Genomic DNA, 13,469 nt, shown 5'->3' on the forward strand with positions numbered 1-13,469 from the left:
GCGGTTGGTGGAAGAGGGATTCGACGACGACTCGGAGGAGGGCCAGGCACGGCGGCGTCGAGCCAGACCCTGGCGGACGCGCCGGTCGCGTGGGTGAGGCATGTGCGTCGTCGAGTTGGACGCGTAGCTGAGCGAGCTGCGCACGCTGGCAGAGGGGAGCGAACCTGGAGAGAGAAGAAGGCTTCGACCGAGCGTGACGGCGTCTCGAGCGCCGCGCAAGCGCTCAGATCTTTTCGGGCGGCCGCCGCCGGTTAATTAGCGCGCACCCGGCGAGTCGGGCGACGCGCGTGGAGGCCGAACCCGGCGGAGCAGGCGAAGCGAGCGTAAAGCGGAGGCGCGCTGGAGGAGCGGCGAGCGAGGCGCGCGACGGTGGCGAACTGGGTCTGGTGACAGCACGCCAGCGAGGGGCGAGCGTCAACGCTGCAGCGCAAGGGTCTGTGTGAGCCCCGAGTGGCTGACCCGGTCGAAGGGGAGGCGAGAGAGGCTTGCGCGGAACGACCGAGCTCTCTGCGGCTCCGCGGACCCCCCGCTCTCCTCCACCTTCACTCACCGCGCGCCGCGCCTAACTTGGTGCAGGCCGTCCCCAGCTCTCCGCTTCTCTCGCTCGAGGGTGACGCGTTGCGCCCCTTTCACCCTCTTTCCAAGCTCTGCCCCTTCGTGGGCCCGGGGCAGGTTTGCTCCTCCGCGCTGCCCCCCCCTCTCCGCTTTGCTTGCCCTTCCTCTCTCTCCCTCTCCCTCGTCCCGCCGTCGAGCTCAAGTCTCGCCGACGCTACCGAGAAGACTCGCCACCATGAGCCTCGTCAACAACAAGGAGAAGACCAAGGAGGCCGTTCACGAGAAGAACCAGGTCGCTCAGCCGTCGCCGTCGCCGTCGCGCGAGGGTGCGCCCGCGCCCAAGGGCTTCCAGGGCGCGACCATGGCTGAGGGTACTCAGTGCGTCCTCCTCTCCCTGTGCCGTTCGCCTGCGTCTAGACGGTGCCGACGACGCCCGGAGCCTGGCTGACCTCGCCTTCCTCCCCCTCGTCGTGCAGCCTCGACGCGGCGGGCATCCCGACGTACATGGGCGCCAACGGCGACAGGCTCGGCGCCCTCATCACCGTCTGCGCCGCCATGGGCTTCATCCTGTTCGGGTGCGTCCACTCTTTCTCCCTCTCGGCCGACCGCTTTCACGAGCCTCGCTGACCTCGCTCTCCTCCCCCTTCCTCTACAGCTACGACCAGGGTGTCATGTACGTCTCTCTGCTCCACACTCGATACGATACGAGAACGCGCGCTCACCAGCTTCGAACCATCTGCAGGAGCGGCATCATCAGCGCGCCGCAGTTCGTAAGCGTCTTCCCGGCCTGCGACCCCGTCGCCCAGGGCAGCTACAAGGGTACGTCCTGCCTCTCCCTCTCGAGAGCGTACAGGAGCGTCCACTGACCTTGCCTCGTCCTGCAGCGTCCGTCCTCCAGGCCTTTTACGTCGCCATCTACGAGATTGGCTGCCTCGGTTCGTCCTCCTCCACCTCTCACACGCCCACCTCGCCCCCGCACTGACCTCCTTCCCGTCCTGCAGGTGGCGCCATCTTCGCTCTCATGTTCGGCGACCGCCTCGGCCGCAAGAAGATGATGTACTCGGGCGCCATCATCCTCATCATCGGCGTCGTCATCCAGGTCACCGCTTTCCGTGGCTCGTGGGCCGGCGGTCAGTTCATCATCGGTCGTATCGGTGCGTCCCTTCTCGCTTGCCCTCCAGCCAGACGAGCTGCCTGCTCACGGCGTCCTCCCCCCTTGCGCAGTCACCGGCCTCGGTACCGGCTTCGAGACGTCCACCATCCCGACCTGGCACGCCGAGTGCGCCAAGGCTCACTCGCGTGGCTTTGCCGTCTTCATCGAGGCCGCCATGTGCGTCCCGATTCCTCCCTTGAGCATCTCGAGCGACCTCTCGAGCGCGCACTGACCCTCGCCTCTCTCTTTCTCTCTCGCTCGCAGGATCTCGACCGGCACCATGGTGTCGTACTGGGTCGACCTCGGGTTCTCGTTCATCGACTCGTCGGTGTCGTGGCGCGTGCCCATCGCGCTGCAGTGCGTGTTCGCCATCCTCCTCATCGTCATGCTCTGGTGGCTCCCCGAGTCGCCGCGTTGGCTCATCTCGAAGGGCCACATGGTCGAGGGTCAGCGCGTCGTCGCCGCACTCGACCCGGCGCCGTTCGACAGCGAGGAGGTCATCGTCCAGGTCAAGGTCATCCACGACGCCCTCGAGGGCCAGCTTCGTGCCCGCAAGCGCGACCTCATCACCAACGGCCCGAGCCAGCACTTCCGCCGCATGCTCCTCGGCTCGTCGTCCCAGTTCTTCCAGCAGGTCGGTGGCTGCAACGCCGTCATCTGTGCGTCGCCTCGTCCCCCTGTTTACCGCCGCATCTCGGCCTTCCCAAACTGACTCTTGCCCTCTCTCCTCGCGCTCCTGCAGACTTCTCGACGCCCATCTTCGAGGAGTACCTCGGCCAGGGTCGCACCATGTCGCTCATCCTCGGCTCGGTCCTCGCCACCGTCTACGCCCTCTCGGCGTGCATCTCGTTCCCGCTCGTCGACAAGGCCGGTCGTCGCAAGCTGTACTACATCGGCACCCTCGGCCAGGCCCTGTCCATGTTCCTCATCATGGGCTGCCTGATCCCGGGCAAGGACAGCAGCGCCGTCAACGGCGCCGTCGTCGGGTTCGTCCCACTCTGTCTTCGACCTTCCTCCCCGACCTTCTCAAATTGACTCTTGCTCCTCCCTCTGCAGCATCTTCCTGTTCCTCACCTTCTTCGGCTTCACGTGGCTCGAGGTGCGTCGTCACCCTCTCCCTTTCCTTCCCTCACACAGCTCGATCCTGACGCCCACTTCCTCCCTCCCTCCCCAGCTCCCCTGGTTGTACCCGGCCGAGGTCAACCCGATCAAGACCCGCACCGCCGCCAACGCCGTCTCGACGATCAACAACTGGATTTTCAAGTGCGTCCCCCCTTCCTCCGTGGTCGCCGCCCGGAACTGACCTCGACCTCGTCCCGCAGCTTCACCGTCGTCATGTTCACGCCGCCGTTCCTCGCCAAGACGGCCGTCGGCTGCTTTGCCTTCTTCGGGGCCATCAACCTGTGCTTCCTCCCCGTCATCCACTTCTACTACATCGAGACGGCCGGCCGCTCCCTGGAGGAGATCGACTGCATCTTTGCGCGTGGCTACGTCGAGAAGCGCTCGTACGTCCAGGTCTCGAAGGACATGCCGAGTCTGTCGGGTGCCGAGATCGAGGAGGAGTACAGGCGCCTCGGCCTCGGTGACGCCGACCTTTCGTAGAGTCGTCCTCTCCCCTCTCCCTCTCCCCCTCTCTCCCCCTCCCTAGATTCGTATACATAGCATCTTATAGATCTAGATGTCATCTTATTCTGCTCCAGGATTCCCTTGCGCGTCGAGCGAGAGAGAAAGCGAGCTAGCGACCTTCTCAAATGGCGCTGCGGGCCGTCAGACTCTCGCTCGCGCTTTCGACCTCTCGGTGCTTGGCGACTCATTGCGCCTCGAGATGTCGGTCGCTCTGCTCGGGCTCGCTGAGAAGGAACTGCTCCTTTGCGCACGAGCCTCGAGTATCTGCTTCTACCTGCTCCTCCTCGTCTCGGACCTCCTCCTCGGCAAGCTCCATCTCTATCGCTCGATCCTTGCCGATGGGAAGTAGGGGTTGCCTGGGGCAGGCGACGATCGCGGCGAACGACGAGCGAGAAGAGGCGGGTCGGCGTGTCCGAGAGAATGGCGCGAACGAGTGGGAGAGGCCTGTGCGCGCGAGTCGGTGAGCTCGCGACGTCGCAGTCGAGGGAGAGAACGAGGACGCACGTCGCGATAGACAGGGTCGGCGCCCGGGTGAGGAAGGACGTGGAGAAAGTTGGCGACCTGCGCGACGAGAGGGAGCCGAATCAGTGTCTCGCAAAGCTCGAGGGTTCGTGCACCCGAGAGAGAGACAGTCGGACGCACGACGTCGTCGACAGTAGGCAAGGGACCAGGCACCGAGCTGAGCACGTGGACCATGCTCCGGCAGCGCTCAACGGCGGCGACTTGGCGGTCCTCAGGCAGGTCGACGAAGAGTTCGGCGGCCTGGTACGTGTCGAGGATCGCGAGCTCGTTCGAGAGCGACTTGGCGACGTGCTCGTGCTCCTTGTAGACCGCCTCGTACAGCCGCACGACCGCCGACAGGTTGTCGATGCAGAGCCGCCAGCGCTTGAGCGGCGTGACGGCGCGAGGATCGTGGAGCGGCTCGAGAAGCTTGTTGATCTATGGGTCCGTGAGATTCAGTGAGTGGCTCGAGAATCGAGGGAAGGAGGAGGCGGACGCACGAGGGGCTCGACCGCAGGGAGCTGGCCGGCCTCGCGGTGCTGCAGGCACACCTCGAAGACGACGTTGCGTCCTTGCTCGACGGCGGCGACCTGCTGAGGGACCTCGAGCTTGGCGAAGCTCGCCTCGGCGGTGCGCATGTCGACGACGCCGTCGTCCTGCTGGACGTGCGTGCGGCGCTTGAGCAGGTCGCGCGTGGCCGAGAGCTGCGCGACGGCGTCGGCGTGTTTGGACGTCGCGCTGTACAGGTTGACGAGGTCGTCGATGAAGCCGCGCAAGACGTTGAAGCGGTTCGAGTCCGACTCGGTCGCCCGATGGGCTCGGGCGAAGACGGCGTCGGCGGACGGCTGCGGGCGGCAAGTAGGTCAGTCACCTCCTCCCGACGGACGGACGAGGGAGAATGCTGGACGCACAAGGAAGGTGTCGATAGCCGAGGAAGTAGAGGTGGAGAGATGCTTGTGCACGTGCTCGAGAATGAGCTCAACCTCGCTCGCGACTGCCTCGCGCTCGGCAATCACGAGCCGACGGAGCTTCAGCCTCGTGATGCCGCCCTCGTCGAGGAATGTCGTCTTCCAGTGTCGCACGCGGTTCAGGGCGTCGGGCCGGGCGCAAGCGCACGCGTCGACGATAGCGCCGACATGCTTGCGGACCTCGAGCCAAGGCGCGTCGTCCTTTTGCGTCTCGGCCGGCCCGTGCCAGTCCTGGGGGTGCAGTGCACGGTCAGGGACGATGTCGACGCGAGACGAGGACGGCCAGGGTACGACTTACGAGGTCAGCCTCGTAGAACGAGTTCTGGCCGCCGATCTTGTCGAGGACAGACACGTAGTTGAGCTGCAGGATACGAGGTCGTCAGTTCGGCTCGAGTGGTGGGCTTGGAGCGAGAGGGGACGCACCTGAGCCCAGTCAAAGGCGGCGGGCTTGCGGCGCGACCCGCAGTAGGCCCGGAGAACGACCTCGAGGACGGCGGCGCGCTCGGCGGGCACGAGGAAGGCCCAATTGCGACCCCAGAGCGATCGAGCGACACCGAGCGCTTTGCTGCTGGCGTGCTGGATCTGCGCTCGACTGCGGGCTTTGTCGAAGCTAGAGCCCTTGAGGCCCGCGGTGGGCGGGTTCGCCAGCGAGCGGTACATAGCCTCGACCTGGCCGAGGAGGAGGTCCTGGTCGGGGTCCCGCGCCGACGCGGCGCTCTTGTCGTGCCCAGATGAAGGCATGGCGCGTAGAGCCTGTGCAAGCGAGAGAGGAGGGAGAGCTCGAGCGAGCGAATCGCAGCCGAGGGACGGACGCTCGTGCGCCGATCCGATCCGCGGAAAAGCCGTCGGCGCAGCGTGCGTCGGCGAGCTCCTCACGCCTCGGCGACGCTCGACCGCAGCAAGGCGAGAAGCCAGGAGAGGCGAGCACAGGAGGAGAAGCGAGAGAGGGAGGCAACACGGCGGTTCGCGGCGCCGGCCTGGGTGGTAGACAGACTCGGGGGAGCTCATGCGCCCAGCAGGGTCGGTTCAAGCATAAGCGAGCGAGGTGTGCGCCGGAAGCAAGGTGCGGGGCGATGAGGCGGCGACGACTCTCTCGGCTCAACCGCTGCCTCTCCTGCTCGCGAGAGCGACTGTGCACGACCATGCAGGGCTTCAACAGGGTCCGCACAGCATCCCTCACCGCCTCTCGCGCCGCCCACTGACCGGTTGCCCCCTCCCCACCTCGTCCTCATCTCCTTCGCCCTGTTGCGCTCCGCCAACGACAGTACTACCCGCCAGACTACGACCCAGACAAGCACAGCACCCTCAATAGCTACCATGGCAAGCACGCACTCGGCAAGCGGCAAGTCCACTCGCTCCCTCGTCGTCCCTCTCCTGGTCCGCTCGCTGACGTCCCTCTCCGCAGTGCGCACAAGGCCGACCAGGGCATCCTCGTCGTCCGATTCGAGCTGCCGTACAACATCTGGTGGTGCGTCCACTTTCCCTGCCCTGTCCGTGCAGGAGTGACCTGACTCGTTGCCCCTCCTCCCCACCGTCCCTCCCTTACGACCCATCCTCTCGCTCTATCCGGTCCCCTTCTCCTGCCCAACTCGATCCGCCTCCCTCTTCCCGCCGCTTCCCGACCCGCCGACCTCGCAGCGGTACCTGCAACGCGCACATCGGCCAGGGCGTGCGGTACAACGCCGAGAAGAGCAAAGTCGGCATGTACCACTCGACGCCCATCTTGGCGTTTCGCTTCAAGTGCCACCTGTGCCAGGGCAGGATCGAGATCCGCACCGATCCGCAGGTGCGTCCACACCGCCGCCCCTTTTCCCCCTCGGCACGGGCGCGAGCCGTCGCTCTCGGACCTCGAGCGAGCGACGCCGTGCCCGTCGACTCACTGTGTGGGTCACTGACACTTCACTTGACGTGCGCAGAACACGCGCTACGTCGTCACCGAGGGCGCAAAGCAGAAGAACGAGGAGTGGGACCCTGAGGAGAACGGGCACCTCGTCATCGGTGCGTCCCTCTCCCTCGTCCCTAGCTCGGCGGATTCAGCGACCGCCTGTCGTCGAGGTCGCAGATGGGCCCACGCTTCACCTCGCGACGCAGACAACGCGGCCTCGACCTCGACCGCTCCTCCCGACCCGTTCGCCTCGCTCGAAAAGACCGTCACACAGCGCGCCGCCGCCCTCACCGCCGCCGAACGCCTGCACGCCCTCGAGGAGCACAACTCGGCCCGGTGGTCCGACCCGTTCGCGGCATCGCGCGCGCTGCGCGCCTCGTTCCGCGACAAGAAGGCGCGCATCGTGCGCAGCGAGAAGAAGGCCGAGGACGTGCGCGAGCGGTTCGGGCTCGCCGACGAGCGCGTGTCGCTCGACGCGATGAGGACGCCGGCGAGGGGCAGCAGGGAGGAGGCCGAGGAGCAGAGGGAGATGGAGCGGGCGAGGGGAGAGATGGAGCGGGCGCGGGTGGAGTCGGGGAGGAAGCGGCAGAGGGACGAGGACAGCGTGGGGTGGGCCGCGCAAGGCTCGCGAGGCGGCGAGCAGGTGGACAAGCGGCGACGACGAGCGTCTGCTGGCGGGTCGACCTCGTCGAGACGATCGGGGGCATCGTCGGCCGCCGCCGCCAGGCCGTCCACGACCTCGTCTCGCCCTCGTCCCTCCTCGACCTCGGCCACCACCACATCCTTATCTCTCCCACGCTCGACCTCGGCACCCTCGTCCCTCAGCCACTCGACCTCGTCGCCTGCGCTCAAAGCGCTGCACTCGCGCCTCTCGCTCGCGACGGCGCTCAAGCGCGACCCGTTCGGCGGCGCAGCGGCGGCGGCCTCGTCGTCGCCTGCGCGATCGGACGGTGCGGCAGGACGGTCGGGAGCAGGAGCGGCCGGGCTCGAGGGCGTCAAGGTGCGACGCCGGTCGTGACGGGAGGACCGGCGTCGGTCGTCGAGGTGGATCTCGGGCTCGCTCGTGTTGTTGTCAAACCCTTCGTCCCTCTCCCTACTTCTCCATCTCGACCCTCTCCCTGTTCCCCTCGGTCCTCCTCGCGCCGCCGGCACGGCACCGCCCTCGACTCTCAACCGTCGACCTCGTCCGCCAGTCCTCCCGCCTCTGCACTGCCTCGCTGTCGGCCGCCTCCTCGTCCACCCCCGACGATCGGGCGATCTACGTCTCGGCGAGCCTCCTGTTCGCGTGCCCCACGCCAAGGAGGTTCCGCGGACTCGCCGAGCGGACGGGCTCGCGGATCGCTCTCGCTCGTCTCGGCTGCTCGCTTCTCGCTTCTCGCTCTCCTCGCTCGTCGCACACGCGATGCACGACGCCGACGAGCTGCTCGAGTGGCTGTGCGTCGCGCTCGGTTGGCTCGGCGGCGGCGGACTGGCCGAGCACCACCCGTACCGCCCTGTGCTCGAGGCGAGCGTCTCGCTCTACCGCGGGCGGTGGCACTTCTTGCTGCCCTGCGAGCGAGAGCACGCTGTGGACTTGGCTCTGAGCCTCGTCTGTACGGCATGGTCCCCTCGAGGCGTGCATCTCGACCCGACCTCGGTGCGTCGCTTCTCTCTCCCACCTCTTTGCCCTTGATTCGCCATCATCTGACCTCGACTCGCCTCACAGATCATCTTCATGCGCTTCTGGTACGCCGTCGTCAGGGCGCAAGGGTCGTCGGTCCGTCCTCGTCCTCTTTGTGCCACGTGCACCTCGTCGAGCCATCTTTCCGGTCGAGCTCGCGCACTGACCCGCCACCTCCGTCAGCGGCTCGATAGCCATGTCGCCACGTACGAGCGCATCGAGCTCGCCGTCGACCACGTCCGCGGCCTGTACAACGTCGCCCTCGGCCTGTCGTCCTTTGCCGGCTTCGCCACCGTGCAGAAGGCGACCGAGTGGGCGACCAACTTCCTCGGCCCGGCCGGCCTGAGTCGAGAAAAGGCGATGCGCATGGACCTGCGGGCTCTCGAGGCCATCTCGCAGCGACTCGACGAGCTGCGGGACGAGCTCTTTGCGCTCGCGAGGGCGCCCGGCCGAGCTTTCCCTCCTGTCGACGACCTTGTGCGTCCCTGGATCTCCTCGCCGCTCCTCCTCTTCATTCGTCGTCTCGATGCCCTGTGCCAAAGGACTGACCCCTCGTCCTGCACACGCAGCCTTCCGCCGATGCAGCTCTGAGCCATGCCGAGATCCAGGTCGCCCCTCGTCACGCCGTCTACGAGCGGCTCAAGCACCTGTTCAGCAACTTCGTCGAGCTCTACTCGGACGGCAACCGCATCCGCATCGGCCCTCGAGATCCTCGCCACGCGCACGACATGGCCAACGCCGCTCTCGACCTCGGACGCGGCGACCTCGAGGGCTCCTTCGACGCGCTCGACGCCGAGGAGCGACACGAACACGTCCAGGACGCTCGGAGCGCGCTGTTCACGACGTGCGACGAGCTGTACCGCACGGGCTCGCTCCCTGCCCCTTTCCTCCTGGTACGCTCGCTCCCCTCTCTCTCTCCTCGCCTCACCTCAGGGACGTCCACTGACACGGTCTTGTGCCCCGTCCAGATCGACCGACTCGTCACCTCACTGTGTCCTGCAAGTCGACGCCGCTCTCGCAGTCGATCGAGCGGGTCATTCGGCGACGCCGCGACGGCTTCCCTGAGCGAGGTGCGCTCCGGTCTCTCCTGCTCTCTCTTGTGATTCGTCCGCTCACTCTCGCTCTTCGTCTCGCAGTCTCGACACGTACGATCGTCCTGGAGCCCGCCCTACCTCCTCTCGCTCGCGCACGACGGCGCGTGGCGTCCGGGCATCTCGCAGCGGACGGCGAGCCGGCTCGGCGGGACGACGGCGCGTGATTGGGAGGCTGGTGCGCGGCGTAGATGGGCATGACAAGGTGTGGAACAGGTTCGGGCAGCTGCAGCAGTCGGTCTCTCGCGTTGCGGCCGAGAGAGAAGCGTTTCTGCGAGAGAGCGGGCTGAGCGGCTCGTCTTCTGGCGGTTTGCCCTCGCGCCTCTGAGCTCTCCAGCTGCAGCATGAGCGGTGTCTGTAGCTCGTCGCAGCGACCGCGCAGTCGCTCGAACGAGTAGAGCGGACGCGGCTCGCTCTCTCGTGGCCGGCCCCACCTCTGAGCGCCCGCTCGAGATCTCGCTCTCCACCCTCGGCATCTCGCCCTCGCCAGACACGCGCCACGGCCTGCGCAGAGCTCACTCGGCACCCTCAGCAGCACCGTCGACCTCGTCCACCCCCGTCCGACGCGCCTGGCCGCCCTGTTCGCGGCGTTCGCGCTCACGCCTCGAGCCCTCGTCACCACCGCACAGCAGCACTGCGGGCGCGGCCTGATCAACTCGACATGGGTCCAGAAGGAGATGGGCAGGGTGCGGCGGGCTCAGCAGGGGCGTGGGAGGGCGAGGTGCGTCTCCCTCAACTCGTTCATCAGGAGCTCGAGGCGCGTGCCGCGCCGGCTCGAGGGGGGCGCGAGGCAGGGCGGTCGACTAGGGGGCACAGCACTCGCACCTGGACAGCGTACAGCCCCATGCCCTCCTCGCTTCGAGGGCGATTTGCCGCTGCGTGCATGCGCCGCCTCCCCCTTTCCTCGTCACGCGCATCCCGCCAGCACGAGATAAGCCTGCAGCACGGCGACCCTTACTGACTCTTGCTCTCTCTCCCACTGCAGACCGAGATGCCGTTCGCCGACGCGACCAACCGGAGCAGCACGGCCCTCCTCGACGGCGCCAACTCGGCTCCCGAGCAGCAGCAGCCTCACAGGTGCGCCCGCGCTTCCTCCTTCGCCGTCCCTCTGCGCACAGACTGACCGTTTGTGAGGAACAGCACGAGCACGATCAAGCCTCGACGTCCAGCTCCCGCACCGCCGTCCACCGGTTTCGCGTTTCCTGCACGCCCCGCCGACACCGATCCTCTCCCTTCGACTACCCGTCCCGTCCCCGTCCACCGCCACACTCGCTCTACCTCGTCCATCTCGCACCCGCCAATCCCCGACCCGAGCTACCCTGTCCGCTCGCAGCCGATCGGGGTCTCGCGGTCAAGCTCCCTCAGCAGCTCAAGCTCGTTCGGCTCGGGCCTCGACCTGGCCGCCCTCGCCGCCGAGCCGCCTTCGTCCTCGAGCCCCAGGAAGCCCGACGTCCACCTCCGGCGCCTCAGCCTGTCGGACCGCAGCGGCAGCGACGCCGACAAGGACAACAAGGACGTGCCGGCCAGGCCTCGTCGCCCGACGCCGCAGAAGCGCAGCGAGAGCCTGCCGGCCTACCCGCCACCGCCCACCCTGTCGGACAAGACGCACAACGGTGTGAGCGAGCAGGAACTCGCGGCTCTACCAGTGCGTCGCCTTGCCTTGCCCGAGCCAATCGTCCGTCTCTGACCTCTTTTCTTGCGCAGCCCAACCCCAAGCTCTGGCTCCCGTCGCACCTCTCGACGTACCTGTCGTCGACCATGTCCCTCCCGCCACCTGTCCGCGCCGACATCACCACCTTCATCCGCTCGTCGCGCCTGAGCGGCCGCACCTTCCTGCGCCTGCGCGAGGCCGACCTCGACGAGCTCGGCATCAACATCCGGTGGCGCCAGGCGCTCCTCGAAGCGCGCGGCGTCCTCCGTCGCGAGTCGCTCGGCGGGCGCGTCCTGTGGGGCTTCGAGGGTGCAGGCTCTGCCGCCCCTCCCCCTGCCGCCGCCGCCGCCGTCGCCGCCGCCGCCTCGCACCGCCGCGGCGGGAGCTGGCAGGGCACGTGCGTCGACGTCGAGGGCTCGGCGTCCGAAGACGAGTCGAGCAAGGACGAGTGGAAGCGCTCGTGGCGGGCGTCGCAGGGCGTCGGCGTGCGCGACCGAGTGCGCGGGCTCAGGAGGGCGTTCGAGACGGTCGAGGAGGCGAGCGAGAGCGGGACGCCCGAGAAGCCGGCGTCGACGCGCAAGGCGCTGCCGACGGCATGGCGGCACGGGAGGAGCGACTCGGCGGCGAGCGACATGAGCGACGCGAGCGTCGACTCGGCGGGCGGCAAGTACGCCGCCGCGTCGGCCACGCCATCCCGTGTCCAGCAGGCCGACGATACGTTCCTGTCCTCGACCTTCACCACCTCGTCGTCGGGCACCGGGCGCCGGTCGCCTTTCTCGCTCGACCTCGACCTCGCCTCGCCCTCCCCGCGCCTCGAGCTCGACCTCTCGCCCGCGCCCGACTCGCCCACCTCGGCCTCGTCGTCGCACGGCACCTCCCTTCCCTTCGCGGCCGAGAGCCCGGCCCCGTCGCGCCCGCCGTCGTGCGCCCCGTCGGCCCAGACGCCGCGCCTGCAGCCAGACGGGACCCTGCGCGCCGCGAGCGCCAAGGGCGGCAGCGCTCGCCTCGTCTCGTTCCGCGAGTTCTCGAGTTCGAGCACGACGGCGCGAGGTGACGCACGCGGCGACGGCGAGTCGGGCGAAGAGGACGACGACGACGACCCGACGCTGCGGCCCGTGCGCTCGCCGCTCTCGTCGCCGCCCATGTCGCCCCGCACGGGCAGCCTCGCCGAGCTGTTCGGCCTCGACGTGCCGCGTGTCCATGCCGGTGACACGCCGCAGCGCAGGACGAGGGAGGACGAGCTCGTGCCCATGTTCGTGCCGGGCTTGCCGCAGCCGAGGGGCGACGAGGAGGACGGTGGAGGGTCGAGGCGGCACAGCAAGAAGGGCAGCCTCGTTCTCGTCAAGAGTACGTCCCTCTCTCTCTCTTTCATGATCGAGGCGGGGCATGCCTGACCTCGTCGGTGCGCCCGCAGAGTCGCAGCTTGCCGCCCTCCAGCGCCGCATGTCCGAGGTCGAGTCGCAGCTCGCCCTCGCCCTTGGCTCCGAGGGCACGCCGTCGGTCGGCGATGACGACGAGGAGGGCGATGACGGAAAGAGCTGGGTGTACAAGGGCGAGCAGGTCGACGAGGAGCGGCTGCGCGAGATGCAGGAGCGGATCGACGGGTGCGTCCCCTTCTCTCCTTCTCGCCCGAGCCTCTCTCGCCCTTCTGGATTAACGTACTCGATCTGCCACAGTCTCGAGCTCCGTACGACCCACCTAGCCACCTCGATCCCGGCCTCGCCGACGCCGTCCGCTCGCGCCTTTGCGTCCCTCGACTCGCCCTCGGCGTCGGCGTCGTCCATGTCGCTCAGCACCGCCTACCCGGACACGTCGGCGGGCGCCTCGGGCACGTCGCGCCGCCGCGACAAGGAGCGCCAGCGCAGCAGGTCGAGCACGGCGCAGGGCAGCGTGTACAGCGTCCAGACGCAGGAGGACTTGCCCGGCATGTGGCCGATCGAGGGCTGGCGCCAGCTGAGCGGGTACGTCGTCGCGGCGAGTATCGGCATTGGGGTGCGTCCCCTCTCTATCCCTCTCGTCCTCGACGTCGCGCTCGCGAGGACCGGCCTGACCTCGCGCCCTCGCCTACAGATTGTCGCCGGCGAGGTCGTCGCCGCCAAGATCCTCGGCCTGCGCAGACGTTGAGCTCTGCGCTGCGTCGTCATACCCTTCCCTCTCCACCTCGCGCCAGTCGGCTGCATCCTCGTCACCGCCCCTCTCGCGTCGCCGTCGCCGCCGCCGCCAGCTGTTCTTTCTCGCCCTTCCCCCTCAGGCCTCGTCCCGCATCCTCTCGCCCAGCGTCAGCCTCTTTCATTCGTGTCACACTTCATCCTCGTAGCCTCGTGCGGCCTCTCTAGTTGTTGTCCCCCCATTCTCGCAGTGTCCTTCCTCCCCTCTCTC

The 13,469-nt window shown here is 67.8% G+C and overlaps 4 protein-coding genes across 4 annotated transcripts; 3 read left to right on the plus strand and 1 right to left on the minus strand.

Annotated features, from left to right (window-relative positions):
- Window positions 1-1,053: 1,053 nt before the first annotated feature.
- Window positions 1,054-3,410, plus strand: RHOBADRAFT_37939 (uncharacterized protein). The gene is made up of 11 exons (XM_018413475.1): window positions 1,054-1,130; window positions 1,211-1,228; window positions 1,298-1,374; window positions 1,440-1,490; window positions 1,557-1,709; window positions 1,780-1,885; window positions 1,973-2,367; window positions 2,451-2,694; window positions 2,765-2,807; window positions 2,883-2,971; window positions 3,031-3,410. Exons 1-11 carry the CDS (start codon window positions 1,060-1,062, stop codon window positions 3,308-3,310), a joined length of 1,527 nt encoding a protein of 508 aa, XP_018270124.1. The 5' UTR covers window positions 1,054-1,059; the 3' UTR covers window positions 3,311-3,410.
- Window positions 3,411-3,560: 150 nt separating this feature from the next.
- RHOBADRAFT_54637 (uncharacterized protein) lies at window positions 3,561-5,544 on the minus strand (the record flags this gene model as incomplete). Its single annotated transcript, XM_018417425.1, has 8 exons — window positions 3,561-3,690; window positions 3,766-3,778; window positions 3,839-3,895; window positions 3,977-4,273; window positions 4,336-4,680; window positions 4,747-5,034; window positions 5,102-5,164; window positions 5,227-5,544. 8 exons carry the CDS (start codon window positions 5,542-5,544, stop codon window positions 3,653-3,655), a joined length of 1,419 nt encoding a protein of 472 aa, XP_018270125.1. The 3' UTR covers window positions 3,561-3,652.
- Window positions 5,545-6,120: 576 nt separating this feature from the next.
- Window positions 6,121-7,706, plus strand: RHOBADRAFT_54638 (uncharacterized protein; the record flags this gene model as incomplete). Its single annotated transcript, XM_018417426.1, has 6 exons — window positions 6,121-6,149; window positions 6,209-6,271; window positions 6,442-6,589; window positions 6,720-6,801; window positions 6,895-7,153; window positions 7,514-7,706. 6 exons carry the CDS (start codon window positions 6,121-6,123, stop codon window positions 7,704-7,706), a joined length of 774 nt encoding a protein of 257 aa, XP_018270126.1.
- A 384-nt stretch (window positions 7,707-8,090) lies between these two features.
- RHOBADRAFT_54639 (uncharacterized protein) lies at window positions 8,091-13,214 on the plus strand (the record flags this gene model as incomplete). Its single annotated transcript, XM_018417427.1, has 11 exons — window positions 8,091-8,324; window positions 8,394-8,444; window positions 8,532-8,825; window positions 8,918-9,241; window positions 9,952-10,125; window positions 10,425-10,516; window positions 10,580-11,084; window positions 11,144-12,437; window positions 12,505-12,694; window positions 12,767-13,082; window positions 13,161-13,214. The coding sequence occupies 11 exons, from the start codon at window positions 8,091-8,093 to the stop codon at window positions 13,212-13,214; spliced, it is 3,528 nt and encodes a 1,175-aa protein (XP_018270127.1).
- Between the last annotated feature and the right edge of the window lie 255 nt (window positions 13,215-13,469).

Source organism: Rhodotorula graminis (genome assembly GCF_001329695.1).
Source record: "Rhodotorula graminis WP1 unplaced genomic scaffold RHOBAscaffold_9, whole genome shotgun sequence".
NCBI classification, from domain to species: domain Eukaryota; kingdom Fungi; phylum Basidiomycota; class Microbotryomycetes; order Sporidiobolales; family Sporidiobolaceae; genus Rhodotorula; species Rhodotorula graminis.

What these genes read in the sequence shown, in the direction of transcription:
- RHOBADRAFT_37939 (XM_018413475.1), top strand. Translation starts at nt 1,060, where the DNA reads ATGGGCGCCAACGGCGACAGGCTCGGCGCCCTCATCACCGTCTGCGCC. An exon ending in GTCTTCATCGAGGCCGCCAT is followed by an intron (nt 1,886 to 1,972) that starts GTGCGTCCCGAT and finishes TCTCGCTCGCAG; the next exon opens with GATCTCGACCGGCACCATGG. An exon ending in TGGCTGCAACGCCGTCATCT is followed by an intron (nt 2,368 to 2,450) that starts GTGCGTCGCCTC and finishes GCGCTCCTGCAG; the next exon opens with ACTTCTCGACGCCCATCTTC.